The sequence below is a fragment of the Monodon monoceros genome, unplaced genomic scaffold (assembly GCF_005190385.1).
Source record: "Monodon monoceros isolate NGI ecotype Baffin Bay Population unplaced genomic scaffold, NGI_Narwhal_1 Super_Scaffold_22, whole genome shotgun sequence".
NCBI classification, from domain to species: domain Eukaryota; kingdom Metazoa; phylum Chordata; class Mammalia; order Artiodactyla; family Monodontidae; genus Monodon; species Monodon monoceros.
In genome coordinates this window covers 18,766,047-18,782,941 of record NW_021703779.1, presented here as the reverse complement: position 1 = coordinate 18,782,941, position 16,895 = coordinate 18,766,047, and the positions used below count along the sequence as shown (strand labels likewise).

Below are 16,895 nucleotides of genomic sequence, written 5' to 3'. Positions count from 1 at the left end.
ACACTGGGGGGAGGGATAAATCAGGAGCTTGGGATGAAAACACACACACACACACACACACACACACACAAACACACACACACTACTATATATAAGATAGATAACCAACAAGGACCTACTGTATAGCACAGGGAACTCTACTCAATATTCTGTGATAACCTATATGCTAAAATAATCTTAAAAAAGAGTGGATATATGTATACATATAACTGAATCACTTTGCTGTGCACCTGAAACTGACACAACATTGTAAATCAACTCTATGCCAATAAAAACTTAAAAAAAAGAGTGAAAACCTGGAAGTAATCTGAATATCTATTAGAAGATTTGTTAAACTTTGCTATATTCATCTAAATAACAGTATACAAACATTAGAAAGTGTATTTATAGCCATAAACATTTACTGGGGAATATCCTCAAAACATATAGTTAAGTAAAAATTTTGACTTTAAACTAGCACATGTGGCGTGATCCCATCAGTGTTAGTGGTTACTAAATGGAAAGACTTCTGGCATTTTTGCTTTCTTTGTTATTCCTTTCTGTTTCATTCAAGATTTTGAAATTCCTGTATCTTTGAAGAGAGATGGGGAAAATTAACAACATAGTTTACTTAAGGGGAAAATGTGTGTATGTTAGAAAAATGCAAACAGTATGTATTATCTATTATTATGCAATGAGTCAATTGTAAGAAATGTGGTTCCATGCTCATAAAGACAGGAAGATGGCTGATCTCCTGCATAATCCTTAGTCTGAACACTGACACAGAACGTCATTACCAGGCCACCATGGTGTCAGGTGCACCCTCCAATTAACAGTCACAGGCTTATATGATGTACTCTCCTTACAATGCCAATTTGTAAAACTATTCGATGTTTACTGTCTATTAAACATCCGTACTACACAAACTCATTCCTCATGGATTTTTGGCTGAAAGAAATGCTTTGCAAAATCCCTTTCTGCTGTTTATTTTAATCCGAAAACATGATTGCAAGGATACCCTCACTTGCTGCTACTTTTCATGTTGTGTACTTCCCAGCACACTGCTATTAAATACCATAGTTCAAGGGTTACTCTGTGCTTTTCTGTAAGGTGCTTGAATATTTTGCCTGAGGGAGAATGAACAATATAGGTAAACTCTTCACTGAAAGTCATTTTTTCCAGGACTATGTATATTTCTCTAATGTATTTAGGGAGAGTGTCTATGTTTATTATCTACATTGTACCCAGTGCTATTAACATACCCCTCACTCCTGTCCTATGTATTTCTAGGATGAGAAAGCTGAAACTGGGGAGTCACATGAACTGTCCCACGTTAAATGGCTTGAGCATGGTAGAACCAGGATTTGAAACTGAACATGCTGGTCCCAGAGTCCACCCTTTTAACACTGTACTAAATGTATTTCTTTCTGTAGGTAAAAGCACAAAGGGATGAGTTATTGCGGGAGTCACAACTGGTTGCCAGGCTCAGGGGAATAAGAAATATCAATGAGGGAGGTGGGGACAGATTGGGATGAGAGAGAAAGAGCAGGGCAGGTCCACGTAGTCACCCTCAGGAGTCTTATTTGGATAGGAATGTGCCCAGAGCTTGCCATCCTTCAGTGGTCCACAATGTCCACCTGGAGGGTGAGGGTTGGGAGATGCTAGATGACTGTTGCCCTAGTGGTGGACAGCACAGGAATGAAGGTATGTTCCAACCTCCCTCGCAGCACCTGTTAACTTGGCCCTGTGATTTGTCTATTTACTGATCTTTGGGCATTGAGCAGCATCTTTGGCATCACCAGTCTTTAGTTACGCAGCCCCTGAGGACAAGTCTGTTCAATGCTTAATGGGCAACAGGTCTACTCACAGCATTTCATGTCAAGCATTACCTTGGTAAGATGTGTCTGATCCTCATGATTCGATCAATAGCTGACGCTCCTGGGACCACAGATATACCCATCCAGTCTTCTCTTGGAGTGGGAATGCTGGGGTCTCAGAACCTCCCTAGATGTATGTAGATGTCGCTGACTTTGTTAGTTCAATGTGGCATGGCAGGTGCGGTCAGTGCCCACCCATATCCCTTGGCCCCCTTTACCGTTTTTGTGCCCACCTGCTTCTGGTGGAGGTGCCTTCATTCCCAACAACAAACACCTGTATCTCCCTTCTGGAGGACCACCCCCAGCTGCTGGCACCTGCTTTGCCTGTGCAAAGAGAGAACTGGATGACTGACAGTCCAGGAGTAGCAACTCCAGCCTCTGTGCTCCTGATGGGGACAACTGAGGTGTGACCTCCACTGTCCTCAGAGTTCCCTCAGGGCTGAGCCCAAGTTACCCTCCATGGGCTTTGGTGGCTGCTGCACCGTTGCTTGGCCTCTTTCCTTCCTGGGCCCTTCACCTCTACATTAGTGTTTTTCTAGGGAATGCTTCCTACAAAATCACTTCCATGCGCTAGGAGTGCATTCAAAGTTCAGATTGCTTCCAAGTCTGCCCTGGTGTTTAGTTTCTGCCAGACTCCTACATCCCCTTCACACAGTGCAGGCTCTGTCAGTCAGGGATATGCGTACCAAAGTTCCTTGAAGGCTCCTCTGGGTCTGAAAAGGGAGACCCAAGACACGGTCAGGGAACAAGACAAGCATGCCCACATTCTCTACTTCTATTCAACATAGAATTGGAAGTTCTAGCCAGAGCAATTAGGCAAGAAAAAGAAATAAATGGCATCCAAATTGGAAAGGAAGAAGAAAAGTTATCTCTGTTCACAGAAACAATGATCTTCTATGTAGAAAGCCTGAAGAATCCCCCCACCCTCACCCCATGCCAACAACACAGTCAGGTCTAGCCAGGCAAAACTGCCCAGAGAAAGAGAAAACTAAAATGTTTTAAACAATGAAATGGTATATGTTTGGGGTTTCTTGGAACAATCTGGGAAAGAGGGGGGTGGTGGGGGAAGGGTAAAAGAGGAGAGGGCAAAGAGACAGGGCCAGCAACATGGCACAGTGGCCCCTAGGGAGGAAAAGGTGACAGGTGGGCATTTTTAAAAACAAGAATAGCTATAAATTCTATCTGCTATTTTCTGCTTGTTGCTTCTCTGTGCCTGTTCTACCCAAGTCTTCAGTAAAAGTTTTATTTATTTTTTAATCCATCACAGGTTGTATGGGAAGTCAAGGGAGAGAAAAAAGGCTTAGGGTCCATGTTCCTTGGGTGGGTAAGTGCAGAGTAGAGAGCATGGAACAACCCCAAGAAGCAAAACATGGGTGAAACGGGGCATCAACAGAAGCACGAATTGAAACAAGGAGTTACTAGGAGAGTTGTAAGCCCCTGGAATTTCCTCAAAGTTATTGGAGCAATGCTGGCTTTTCCCACCATCCATGGGAAGGCGGCTGGTGCAGTTTTTTTTTTTTTTTTTTACTAAACTATTAAAGGAAGCTGGAAGATTTCGGGCCAGCCAGGTGGCTGGGGTGGGGGTTATGCTTGTTGTACCTTGAATGGTTGTGAGTGGCCCTCCTACAGTGGGTAGGCTCTGGAAACACTGCTCTTGCCCCTGTGTCCTCATATTCTGGTGGCATTGTGCTCTCTGCAGGGTGACAGGGCAGGGCAGATCCAACTGCTTACTGGGAAATGTCTCCTGCTTAGGGTTCAAACTGAAACATCCTGAGTGACGACATTAAACGTTACTCAGAGAACAGCCACTTGTTTAATGACGGTTTCTTGCCCATGATTCTATAGGTAAGTTTTAGTAGATACTTTTGCAGAATGTTTCTTAACAAATGGACAAATGCCACAAGATTTTCAGGCTGTTAAGATTACGAATTATAAGAAGTTGAGAACAAAACTATCCTATAAGCTCCCTGGTGCTGGAAAGATCTTGTGTAGAATTTTTCCCTGTTAGTCACTGACAAGCATCATTAGATAGAGATTCTGAAAATAGCAGAAGTAATTGGCACAGTGGACATGCTGGCCATAGGTCAGACACAGAAAAATTCAGGAAAGGGTATAATATCTCTACAGAAGAGTACTGGTTAAAAAAAAAAGCATTTAAAGTCCCAGGCTCGACAACTCCTTAAACAGGTGCCGGTGATTGGAGAAATTTACTAACACCCCGAGGGTGTTCTTCAATTTTAGTTCTGGTTGTGCTCAGATGACATATCTGAGCCACTTCCCATTGTATGACTTGGTTTGCACTATGCACTCATGTGGAAAGATGTATGAGAGACTCTGAGATTGATGTCAGAACATTGTTTCATCTTTCTGAAGAAGGTCTGACCGTGGGAAGTCATAGGTCTGGTTGCCTGTACACACCTGGATGTGCTGACAGCTGCCCCTTTGGGGTCAGATACTAAGAGTAAACCCACTTCATTGTGCCCAGAGGCAGGGATTCCTTCTGAGACAAGGATTCCTGTGAAAGTCATTTATTAGGAAGTATTCCCAGAAAAGACAGGCAGGGGGCTGGCAAATTTGCAGGCACTTTTGCTTCTGTTCATGTGCACAGGGAAGGTGGGCTCCAGCAGCCCAGGGGTGCCTGCCCACAAAGGGACACAGGTGCTGGTTGCTGGGAGCAAAAGCCACTGGGATTGATGTGCACAAAAATGGTAAAGGGATCAAGGGGATATGGGCGGGGCTCTGACAAGGTTTGCTAAATCACATCACCTTGGACAAGTTTCCTGTCCTCCCCGAGCCTCAGGTAACTCTTCTGATGGCCTGGCACGTTCTACTTCTACTTATGTGTTTTCTTTCAAGGTTCTCTATTGCTAGAAGGTTCTTATTTATGCTGTGGCAAAATTTTTCTTTGTAACTTCCACTTACTGGTCTTGGGTCTGCCTTCTGTGTCTCTTGCCCTTCAGAAAGTTGAAAATAACAATCATTTAACTCACCAGAGGGTTCTTTCCTCTTAGTCTAAAATCTCCAGCTCCTTCACCTGCTCTCTCCATGAGAAAGAACATTTCCAGACCCTCCCTCTTTCTGGCTGCTCTCCTTGGGCATTTCCTGATTCATCAAAGGGCCTCTTAACATGTGGCATTCAGATAGGAAAACTGGCTACAGTTACATTCTGATTTGAGTATTTAATCAAGTGTTGAGAAAATGCTTCGGTTACCAAATCATCTCATGCCACAGAGATCGCTGTTAATATCGTCAGCTTGTCTGGGGTAGGGAAGGGCAAACAAGTCCACAATCTATTTTAAAGTCATATGATGTGGGGCACAGACACTGAATTTTCCCGTCTAAGTCTCCAACCTCTGACCTTTTGGAGCTAGTGGGCTTCCTCTCTTTTTTGGGGGGAAAATGTTGACATTACGCCTGGAACAAGTTATTACTAAGATTAGTGAATTCGGGATGTAGCAGAAATTATGAACAATTCTCTATTACAGTGGTTCTCACACTTTCATGTGCATCAGAATCACTGGGAGGGCTTGTTGCGAAGCAGAGTGCTGGGCCCATTCCTGGGGTTTCTGATGCAGTAGATTTGAGGCGGGGCCGAGAATTTACCCTTCTTAACAGGTTCCCAGGTGATGCTGCAGGAGGACCACTGAAAACCACTGCTTTATTACATTTCCTGGCTGCTTGGCCTCTGGTATGATGAGTTTTCAGAAGGCTTTAAGGGAGTGAGAAGGAAGAGAAACTCACATCTATTGTGTATACTCAGGCCAGGAATGGTCATAGATACATAACTTAATTTTATTTTAACAGTGCTATGAATGTAGAAGCGGTATCCTCCTTTTAAAAATAATAAAATGACACTCACAGAACTTAAGTCACTTGCTTAAAGTCTAATGGGGCAGATCTGGAATTGGAGCCCAGGTGTGTCTGAGCCCAAAGCCCAGTCCTTCCCCACCTACCACACTGCTTCTTTAGCTGTCAGCTGGGCCAGAATGCCCAAATCACTCATGATTAAGAAACACACGCACACACTCCACCCCTTGAAATCCTTTCACTTGAACTGCATGTCACAAAGATAAAATAACACCTCACATACACAAAAAATGGTTGTTAACCTGGGTGAAGTTAACATGGGATTTTTTTCTCTACTGCATGTCTGTTATTGTTTGTCATCATGTTTTCACAATTAGTTAATGTGTCAATTTCTAATAATAAGCTCTCCATGGAGGATGCCAGAAGCCGTGTGTTGGAAGTATACTGGTATTGAAAGGAGTCAGTAATGATAGATGATAAAGAGTTAACCTGCCAAAAACTGTATCCTAAATATCACAGGGCATATTTTTTAGAATGTTGTGGTTTTGAGAAAAGGTTCCCAATGTTATTATTATACAAATCCTTTTTTTCCTCAGAAGTGCATTACAATGGATGAACCTTGAAAACATTATACTAAGTCAAAGAAGTCAGTCACAGGAGACCATGTATTACATAATTCCATTTACATGAAATATCCAGAATCTATAGAGATAGAAAATAGATCAGTGGTTGCTCAGGGCTTGCAGGACAGGTGGTACAGGGAAGTGAGAGTTAAAGGGCACAGGGTTTCTATTTGAGATTATGAAAATGTTCCCAAATGAGACTCTGGAGATGTTTGCATAACTCTGGCAATATGCTAAGAACCACTGAACTGTACACTTTGAATGAGTGAATCGTATGGTATGTGGATTATATCTCAACAAAGCTGTTACCAAAAAAAGCACATTACATTTGCAAAAAAAATTTTAAGTGCCTATTATACATGGACGTTTGTAGTTTTCAATTTTTTTTTGACATATACAATTATTTTAGAGGTGAGAGCTATGGAATTTACATTTAGCTAGGTAGGGCCAAGTCAGGGAAAGTGGAGTGCCACGGCTGACCAGCACTGCCACTTTGATGTGGGAAGTGAGGCGGGTGCTTGGAGGACTTTAGTTCTAGGCTCTGTCACAGGAGGTGCAGATGTATGGAAGGGATCATCGACAGCAGGTCACAGTCCTGACAAGGGGTGGGGGGTTCAGGATAAATTGCACGGTCCTAACAGGCATGCTGGAGTGTGTAGCTGCGCCTTCGGCAGAAGCCTGGCCATACAAAGTGGGGTGTGTAGGGGCTGCTGGGGCACAGGGGGCCCTGCGTCCGGGTTGGTGGAGTAGCAGTGAGTCTGACTGGATGCCAAGAACCATGTGGGGCTGGCCTTGGTAAAGGACTAGGGTTGTAGAGCAGGGGGCTGGATGAAGTGGTAGGGCCTTCTCTCAGTTGCAGGCCACGCATGGTGACCCACTTGATTCCTAGGGATGTTATTAGCTCATGGCCATACCAGGGTGTGTCTGCAACCGCAGCTGTGTGAAGGGAAGAAAGAGAAGCAGAGAGAAAGAAGTAACTGTCTCAGTCAGGTTCCTCTTAACAACCCTTTACTCCTCCCACTGACAGTCTCATTCCCTCTATCTGTTCAACTCAACATTATTTATGCCGAAGACTGTGACAGGGGCTGGATATACAAAGACCAAGAAACAGTCCCCAGCCTCAAGGAGTTCATAGTCTAAAGGGGGAGGACAACTTCTTAGAAGCAGATCATTTTCAACAGAACAATCATATCCTAGTTAATATTGCCCAGAAGTTAAAATATCAATACTTTCCATAAACATTACTCAAAGGACAAGAATGTTCTTGGATGGACTGACAGTTACATTTTCTAAACAAGACCTTGTAGACACATCTAATATGAAAATTTCTTCACTTAACACATTTCATCATATCCTCAATGGCAAGACATGCTGAGGTGGCACGTTGGGCCGGCAATGAACAGGTACCTGTCGTACAAAATTGGATTTTTGATGTCAAGAGTTTAAAATCTTCCACAGCATCTCTATTCTCAAGGAAGTGTGACATTTTGGATTCAGACTGAATGCATGGTGATGGACAGATCTGATGGGCTGTGGTCCAATTTCAGGGTGAGAAATATGCTGTTTAAAAAACTGTATTTAAATTTTATCGCTCTGAAATTTGGTTTAAATAAACTGACTGTGTGTTGCACTATTTTATTTTTATCATACATGAGGTCACATAATATAGTGGGGAGGGAGCCCTGGATTCTGGTCCAGACTCTGTAACTCAATATCCAAGTCACCCAGACAAACCGTACTCTCTCTGGGGCTCATTTGCCACATTTTTAAAAAGAAAAACAAGAAATTGGGGAGGAAAGGGAGAGTGTTTGGCTAAATGATCTCAAATATACCTTCTAGCAAAATTCTATCAGGTTGAGTAAAGGCCATTTAATTTCACCATACAGATCTGTGCACAGCGAACCAAACTGGTATTTTATTTTTGAACTAAGAATTTTAGTGCTTTACAAAAAAAAAAAAAAAAAAAAAGAAAGAAAAACCCAAACCAACTAGCACTGCCCCCCCCCCATCTGTAGCTCTAACATTAGGAATTCAAATTGCAGTATTTTTAGTCTCTGGAGTTTAAGTAAGCCCTTAACCTGAGCCCCTGCCTGCATTTTATAATTTGACTAATTTAAGTCATAAATCAGTTTCATCTTTGACAACAAAGCAAAATCATTTTACTAATATTTTTATGTACTTCAAGAATTGCTTCTAACTGGAGGCCCTGTAAGTACCGATGGCATACCAGGCAGAAAATGATGAATTTTATCCTTCCTTGGATTTTTTTTTTAAATGAAATACAACCCTAACTCTCAGAAATGCAAGTTATTTCAGATGCCTTCAAAAGGTGCACTTAAAACAGATTACCAGAAGGGTTGTATTAGAAAATAGAAAAATCAATTCTAGATGAAAGCAAAACACACAGAACCCTCCAAACTGGCAAGAAAGAACAGCTATATTAATCATTTAGTTATTTAAGAGCAGGGTGTCAGAGATGAGAAATGCTTTCCTGATGTCTCAAGATTGGGGTGGTTTTAGTCATCATTTCACCTTTTATAAGGTGCTGGGTGCATCTTATAAAAATAACTTGATGAGGATGGGCCCTTCAAAACTCCAGCCTCTACCGAGCTTTGCAACCTTACTGCCCATTATCACGTCACGGCATTGAGAATGGAGCAGGCAGTAATTACATCAGAGCCTGTAAAGCCTGGGAGACAAACTGGAAAGACTTATTTTCTTAAATGAAGCGGTCATTCAAAGGCAGAAAACCCAAGTCACCTACAATCTCCGTGTCCACTTTGCCAAGGGATGGGCCGGGTGGGGTCTAAGAACAGGAAGGGGTAACTCAGCCGGGGTCGGGGAGCTGGGCGGGAGCAAATTCCTGAAAGCGGAATGTGAAACAAGCCAGGGAGACCTCGGGAAGGGCGCAGAGTAGGCCCAGCATCTCGCAAGGGTGAGTCCAGGTGAGGAGCGTGCTCCGGAGCGCCGCTGGCGAGGAGCGTCGGTTCGCCCCGGCGTGATTCCCGCCAGCTGCTCCTCCGAGCACAGCGGCCTCCTGGGTGTCAGCGCGCAAAATCGCCGCTTAATCCCCGCTCTAGCTGGATTAATTAGGGCCTCCTCAAAGCAGAAAGTTGCAAGCCAGGGGCGTTTTTCCCAGGCGCAGAGACACCGGGGGGGTCGACACTCCTCCAGACCAGCCGGGCGCCCCTCCCCAGACACCAACAGGCACAGGGTCCCCGCGACTCGCGCCTCTCCAGTGAGCGCCTCCCGCACCCCAGCCGGGTTCCCGGGACCCGCTGGTGACCGGAGGCTTGTGGGGTCGCCGGAGTCATGTCCCAGGCCCGGGCCGCTTGCTCCCGCGTCCCGGCCCTCAGTTCTCAGCCAGCAGCCGGGGCGTGGGGCGGGGCGCGCCGGGAAGGCCGAGGCCGCGCGCTATTCCTGTCGCTGTGAGCTACCGGCATGTTATGTGCTGCGGCCAATCACGCCTCCGACCCTCCGCGCTGACCTGAGCCCCCCCCTCCTTAATCCCCTAGGCTTTGATTTGATCCTCCGCGCGGAACAAGCTCACCCCCCTTGCCCCGTAGCTAGTTGTCCCCGGCCCTCGCGGGTGCCCGCAGAACCCTCCCTGTCCACCCCCGGGAGGTCAGAGCCCTCGCCCCGCACTTCCCGGACGGCCCGAGTCGGGCCACATCTGCGCATCTGGGCCGTCGGAGATCCAGCACTCCCCTGGAGTCAGTCTACCTGCAGCTCCGCCCTTCCAGGTGATGGTGCGCGGCCACTGCGGCCCCTGGCGCGCAAGTGTGGGCTCCCTAAACTGGGCCGTGGAGAGGGCTTTGGGCAACGCTCTGGCAGCCTCGGCAGCCGCCGAAACCGAGCCCTGCACCTCCCGGAAGACTCCAAACGCCTTGCCCTCCGCTACTAGGGGCTTCTGGAAACCGTTCCCCGACCCGATTTGCTCTGAGAGGGGGACTGGAAGATCTGCGGACCTGTATGAAGGAGGCCTGGGATTTAAGCTGAGCAGGCAAAACTGGGCCCCTGCTAGGGGCTCTTCGGCTCGCACGGGGGACCTGGCGGCGCCGTGTCCCGGGATGTCTCCGGCCGCGCCCGGCTGGCCCCAGCCCCAGCCCGGCCACTTCCCGCCCTGGGCGTCATGAGTTACTTCCTGTCTTACTGCAAAGCTCATGGCGGCGCGCTGCTCACCGGCTATCAGGCCCTGCGCGCCGAGGGCTTTCTGTGCGACGTGACTCTGGAGGCCGAGGGCAGCGAGTTCCCGGCGCACAGGTCGCTCCTCGCGTGTTCCAGCGACTACTTCAGGGCCCTGTTCAAGGGCCACACCCGGGAATCCCGGGCGCCCGTGATCCACCTGCATGTGCCGTCAGCGGCCGGCCTGCAGCGCCTGCTGGACTTCATCTACACCGCCTGGCTGCCGCTCTCCATGGACACCGTGGAGGACACGCTGGAGGCCGCCAGCTACCTGCAGGTCACCGAGGCCCTGGGGTTGTGCGGCCGCTACCTGGAGCGCCAGCTAGCCCCTGATAACTGCTGCTTCGCCGCCAACATGGCGGCGCGCTTCGGCCTGGTGCAGACGCTGGGCGTGGCCGAGCGCTGCATTGTGAGCCACCTGCGGGAGCTGCTGGCGCTGGGCGCGGGCCCCACCGGGCTGCTGGAGCTCAACCCCGCGTCGCTGAGGGCCGTGCTGGGTGCCCCTGACGTGGCGCGCGTGCCCGAGGCCCGGCTGCTGGGCCTGGCTCTGGCCTGGCTGCAGCAGGAGCCCGAGGCCGAACGGCTGGCCCACTGCGCCGCGCTGCTCGAGCGCGTCCGCTTCGGCCTGGTGCCCACAGACGTGCTGCGGCGCGTGTACTCGGGCTCCGGCCTCACCCTGCCCTCCCGGGTCAAGGGCCTCATCATCCAGGCCCTCAACTACCACACGTCGCCCTCCCGCCAGCCGCTCATGCAGGACGAGCAGACCAGCGTCCGGAGCCCCCAAACCCGCATCTTGTTGGTCGGGGGGTGCAGGGGGCGGGAGGTGGTGACCGAGGAGGTCGTGGCCCCCCGGCGGGCAGCCAGGGGGAGGGGCGCCGCGGCGGAGCCCGAGGAAGAGGAGCATGTGGAGGATGAGGAGGAGGAGGAGTGGGAGCTTACCCAGGACGTGGTGGCCTTTGACGGGTACAACCACCGCTGGCGCAGCCTCACGCGGCTGCCCGCTCCGCTACTGGGACACAGCGTGTGCGCCGCGGGCAACTTCCTGTTCGTCCTCGGCGGGGAGACCCCGTCGGGCGGCGGCTCCTCCCCCACAGCCGACGGCCTGCGGGCGGTCACGGCCCAAGTGCACCGTTATGACCCGCGCTTCCACGCTTGGACGACTGTGCCCGCTATGCGGGAAGCGCGGGCCCATTTCTGGTGCGGCGCCGTGGGTGAGGGGCTCCTGGCCGTCGGGGGCCTGGGCGCGGGCGGCGAAGCGCTGGCTTCAGTGGAGATGTACGACCTGCGCCGGGACCGCTGGACGGCGGCCGGGGCGCTGCCGCGGGCCCTGCACGGCCACGCGGGGGCTGTCGGGAACTGCGGCGTCGTGTACGTCTCCGGGGGCAAGGCGGGGAGAGGCGAGGGCGGCGCGAGCAGCCTCCGGGACTTGTTCTCCCTGGGCCCCGGGGAGCAGGCGTGGAGCAAGAGGGCGCCTATGGGCACGGCCCGCTTCGGGCACCACATGGCCGCACTGCGCGGCGCGCTGTTCGCCTTTCTGGGGCGCTACGAGCCCTTCTCCGAAATCGAGCGCTACGACCCCGGCACCGACCAGTGGACTCGGCTGCGGCCGCTACCCTACGACCGCTTCTGCTATGGGCTGGCCGTGGTGGACGAGACGGTGCTGCTGCTGGGAGGCCTGAAGTGGCAGGACTCACGCCAGGTGCCTACCCGCAACGTGGTGGGTTATGACCTCGACCTGGACCGCTGGGAGGACACTGGTTGCGCGCTGCCTTGGGCCTGGAGCGGCCTGCAGTGCGCAGTGCTGCAGCTGGCCGAGGGTGGGGACGAGGAGAGGGAGGGGGAGCCTGGAGAGGCGCCAGATTTAGTGCTGGGCTTAATGGGTCAGTGAGCAAGTCGCGCCTGACCAGGCTTACAGAGCAACCCGTGGGCTTTTCCTTAGGCTTGGCCAAAGAGGAACATTTCCCCTTACTCTGAGAATGGGAGACAGGACGGGTCAAATTTAGAAGGATATATGAATCATCTTCAGTGAACTGGGGATTTCTAGAAATTCTCATGCTGGGCTAGACATGGACTTTGAAAATAAAACATGACCCTATTTTCCCTCTGGTAGTTAGTGTTTCCCAGGCGCTAAACAGTGACTACTTTTGTGCCAAACAGCCAAAAAACGTACCATAAGAAATTATGTACAAGACCAGAAAATTGTTAGCTATAAAGACTGTAATAAATGGTTCTAGAAGATGGCATTATCTGAATAAATAAATATTTATCTGAATAAATAGTGAAGGGAAAGTGCCTTGGTTAATAAACACATGCAATCATTGTAGGAAGAACTATGATTTTATGATCCAGAATCATGGTTATAGTTCTGCTCTGATAGTTTAATATAGATATGGAACTGAGAGGAAAAAAATCTCTAAGAAAGCACCATTTTTTTTTGAGAAAATAACCTAGGTTAAGTTTTTCTGTACTTCATCCTTACTTACCCTAGTCTGCTTTTGCCCTGGCTTTTGGCAGCTCATTGGTTTTAACTTTTATTTCTGCAGCCCTTAGCCATAATAATCAGGCTTCTTTGGCTTAGTGGAACACCTAAGAAAAACAAATCAAAACCCTATTTCATTCATCCTCTTTAAATGTTCATTCTGCAGACATGCCGTAGGTAATATTTGTAAAAAAATATTTTTAAAGTTTATTTTTAGTGGTACCCCCCCCCACCCTCTGCCCCACCTTCCCAAAAGAATCACAGAGAAACGAAAGAGGAGTAGGTGAAATTTTAAAGTTCCTTTCAGGTAAATGGGAAACCAGCTTGATTTTGCAGGACCTCAGAGAAGATTCTTGTATACACTGGACAGGTGCTTCTTCTGGCTTGTACCACCAATGGAGTGACAAAGTTAAAACTTGTAACCGGGGGTGGGGTGGTGGGGTGGTGGCGGCTGTGTGATTAGGTCACAAAGAAATGTGATGAGGACTGCATGAATAAAATAGGTGCTTTATAAGGATTCATTAAGAGCTGAATTTATTTGACTTCAGTTTACAGTGCTGCCTCTCTCCTAGATTTGAAACTAATGCAATAAAATGTACAGATATATAGTGTTAAAAGGTCTCTTTCATGCTAGGCTAGCCACGAGTCTTTTAAAATTCATTAGTTTAATTTTTACCATTTAAAACAACTTTACCAAAGTAAAAGCCGCTTAGTAGCAACACAGCTAGTCTTTCCATCAACCGCTCACTGTTTCCAGGGCACAACCTGGCCACTGTATCCACGACACATCCATCAGGTACAGGTATTTTTAAGTAAATGTACGCATTTGGTCTAGTAAACATTAACAAGTCTAAACACCTGTAACAAGCACACTTCATTTTAGGACAAGAGGTTTTTGTTTTTTTGCTTTTTGTTTTTTTACATATACAAAATCCCACAAATTTAATGTGCATCAACACCCATGCAGTAAATAAATGTTTTTACAAATAGTTTTTTTTTTAAATGATAAAAATATTACACCGGACCCAAAATTCCATACAAACATTAATACATGATTTCTCATCCATTTTGACTAAATATAGGATTACTGAAAATGTGCTGTAGAAAGGCCACTCTCCTGTACAGTTGTGCAAAGTCTGCAAAACGATAGTGATTCAATGGTGGTTTCAAAAGCAAAGGAAAAGATCCCCGCTGTGGAGTTCTTACTTTCTCCTCTACAGCAAAAATATTCACTGGCAGATATCTGAACTCTTAGAGATGAAAGTACATTCATTCACTGAGCTGTACAGGCAACAGTATAAAGCTGATTAGAAGTAGATTTTAGGATATAGAATAGTAAAGGAGGGTCTCTTCCTCCTCCTAAAAAAACAAAACCCCAAACCAGCAAATTGTGACTTACACGTTATGCAGCCAGACACTAAAAAGCAGCACAGTCATTATCATGCTGTGATCACTTTCAAAAACGAGATGCTTATAAATGGAAATATATGAAGAGGATTTTTTCATAGACTTCATCCACTCTATAGAACAAATCATGAAACTAGGAAAAACCTCTAAAAATTGTTTCTCTCGTATAATTCAATGTAATATATCTCTGAATGACCATCATCCTCTTGCTCCTCAGGAGAGAGGTACATTTTTGTTTTTCAACATTGTTTTCTATATTAGAACATACATCAGCCTGTAAGTAAACATATTTTACTTCCCTGCCTGAAGTATAATTATATATAAAGTTTAAATAATGGACTAGGGGGAAAATTGACCCTAACTGGGAAGTTGATTCATTTACGTTTATACCTTGTAACTTTTTAGAAGTTGGAGTTTAAAAAAATGAGTTTGGGCTGAAATTATATATATATATATATATATATATATATATATATATATACATACATATATATACATATACACATATATATATGTTAGCTGCCTTTCTGGGTGAGTTAAGTGTGTTTTAAAAAATCCACTCTCAAAGTCCTCTATACACAATCAGCATTTCATCACTACAAAAATAAAGGAAGATTTAAACCAAGAAAATAAAGCAGCTCTATCTTCAATTTTGGTCTCAGTTACAAAAACATCTTACAAAGCTTTGCCCTGATACACCATTAAGTGTCCCCATGGATTTGGAATACTATTTCCATTAACCAGCTTTCACAAGTTAATAGACTATTAAGACGAATATTAGATACCTGAACTTTTCTTATGTTGATGCTCTTCTGTTTTGCTTAACTCTTGTATGCGCATCTACATTTCACAAAAATAAAACTACAGCATTAAACTTTGTGCAATGTTTAAGAAAATTCTTAGAACATTTTAATAAATATAAAAAAGGTTTAAATTCTTTCCCACCCACAAGGATGTCTGCACCTGAAAAAATGTGATTTAGTTTTGAAGTTTTGTTTATATAAAATTAAAGGGAGAAAAGATGACCTTAGATAGAAAACCGCCTTTTTGTTTTTTCTACTTGAAGACCACCTGTCTTCAGAGTTGTTTGCAAAAGTTAACTTTAAGTCATTGAAGACAGCTGATTTTGCACATGGTAAACATAAGCTGAGCACTAACTGCATATAAAATATACAAATGCTCATTAAAGACAGTGGTATTATGACCATATAGGGTTTGTTTCATATAGTTTTGGTAACATTGAAGTATAGCTTGTCACGTGTCCCACACGTTGATATAAAAACTACCTTATATACTTGTTCAAAGTACCAGAAGGTACCACATGGCCAGAGGGCAGAATACACTTACACATGCGTTTCAATGTATGAATGAGTGTGTGTTAGGGAGGAAGTGATTACATCTACTTCAGAAGAAATACTTAATGGGTCATTTGAGGTGGTGTTTTGACAGATATCCAAGAAAAGATCGAGGTACATCTGCTTCCATTGTTGGAATTCTTTTGATGTCAAGTCTGGATTGTCTAGGACTTTATCAATAATGGCTACTTCCCCTTCTCTGGCCTGAAAAGCAAAAGGATTCAACAGTTACAATAGGGACAGACTGTTCTTCAAATTTAAAATAAAAAGTTAATAGGCAAACTATTAAGAGGCCCACAAGAAACAGCTCTGGTATACTCAAACTCAGCTATTTAGACTCAAATACTAGTGCACTTTTTCCTACATGCAGGCATGCCTCGTACTGCCCACTCTGTACGGTTTATTTTTTCTTCTGGCCTGTCCTGTTTCCCATCTCTGCCTACGGAAACCTTCCTCATTCTTTAACATCCAGTTCATATGCCTCTCATTTCCTGAAGCCTTCCTTCGACAACTGGAAAAAATGTTTTCTCCTTCATTTAGATAAGTCCCCGTAACACTTGATCACTGCTGTTGAGTGGACTTACCACATTCTATGTCTTGAGTTACTTTTGCACTGTCCTTTTTCCTTCTGCTAGATGGTCCCTTGGTGGTTTGGACCTGAATGGGGGTGGGGTGTGTGGCTCTGGGAGGACGGAGGGTTAGGATATCTTTGGACTAGAATTGGGCACCGGAATTATTCTTACGAATATTATAGCTCTTTTAAAAATTCTGGTCTTAGTTACCAATAGGCCATTAAATTATCCCACGGATTTGCAATAGTATTCGCATGAATACCAACTGAAAGCTAATTGACTGAAAACTTGGCTGCCTGCTACCAGAAATGTTTTCAAATCATGCATTTCCTATTTTGTTTATCTCTTTGGTATTCACCTCTGTTTCAAAATTCACAAAACCTCAGCAGCATACTACAGATCTGCAATATTTCCCAAAGGAGCTCTTTGACCTTTTGTTTCCTGAAATTACTGCGTCACAAACTCTGTATGACATTTCTTTTCTGTTTTTGAGTTTTCCAGGGTGCAGGGTCTGCTTAGGGAGAGTGTGTATGGCACGCCCTCTCCCCTGATACACACAGAGTGAGGGGGCTGACTCTTCTGGCTCCTTCTTCAACTTCCTGCCTCTGTTT

At 46.2% G+C, this 16,895-nt stretch overlaps 2 protein-coding genes across 5 annotated transcripts in view; one reads left to right on the top strand and one right to left on the bottom strand.

Annotated features, from left to right (window-relative positions):
- The first annotated feature begins 10,418 nt into the window (after positions 1–10,418).
- On the top strand, positions 10,419–12,359 carry KLHL34 (kelch like family member 34). The gene has a single exon (XM_029240068.1). The coding sequence runs from the start codon at positions 10,419–10,421 to the stop codon at positions 12,357–12,359; it is 1,941 nt and encodes a 646-aa protein (XP_029095901.1).
- A 3,200-nt stretch (positions 12,360–15,559) lies between these two features.
- CNKSR2 (connector enhancer of kinase suppressor of Ras 2) overlaps positions 15,560–16,895 on the bottom strand; it is a 256,193-nt gene continuing 254,857 nt past the window's right edge. For 2 of the 4 annotated variants that reach the window (XM_029240571.1, XM_029240572.1), the window contains one exon: positions 15,701–15,916. In XM_029240571.1, the coding sequence (XP_029096404.1) occupies positions 15,701–15,916 (216 nt within the window). Of the gene's footprint in view, positions 15,917–16,895 lie in introns of all 4 variants that reach the window. The other 2 variants (XM_029240569.1, XM_029240570.1) reach the window with 2 other exon arrangements.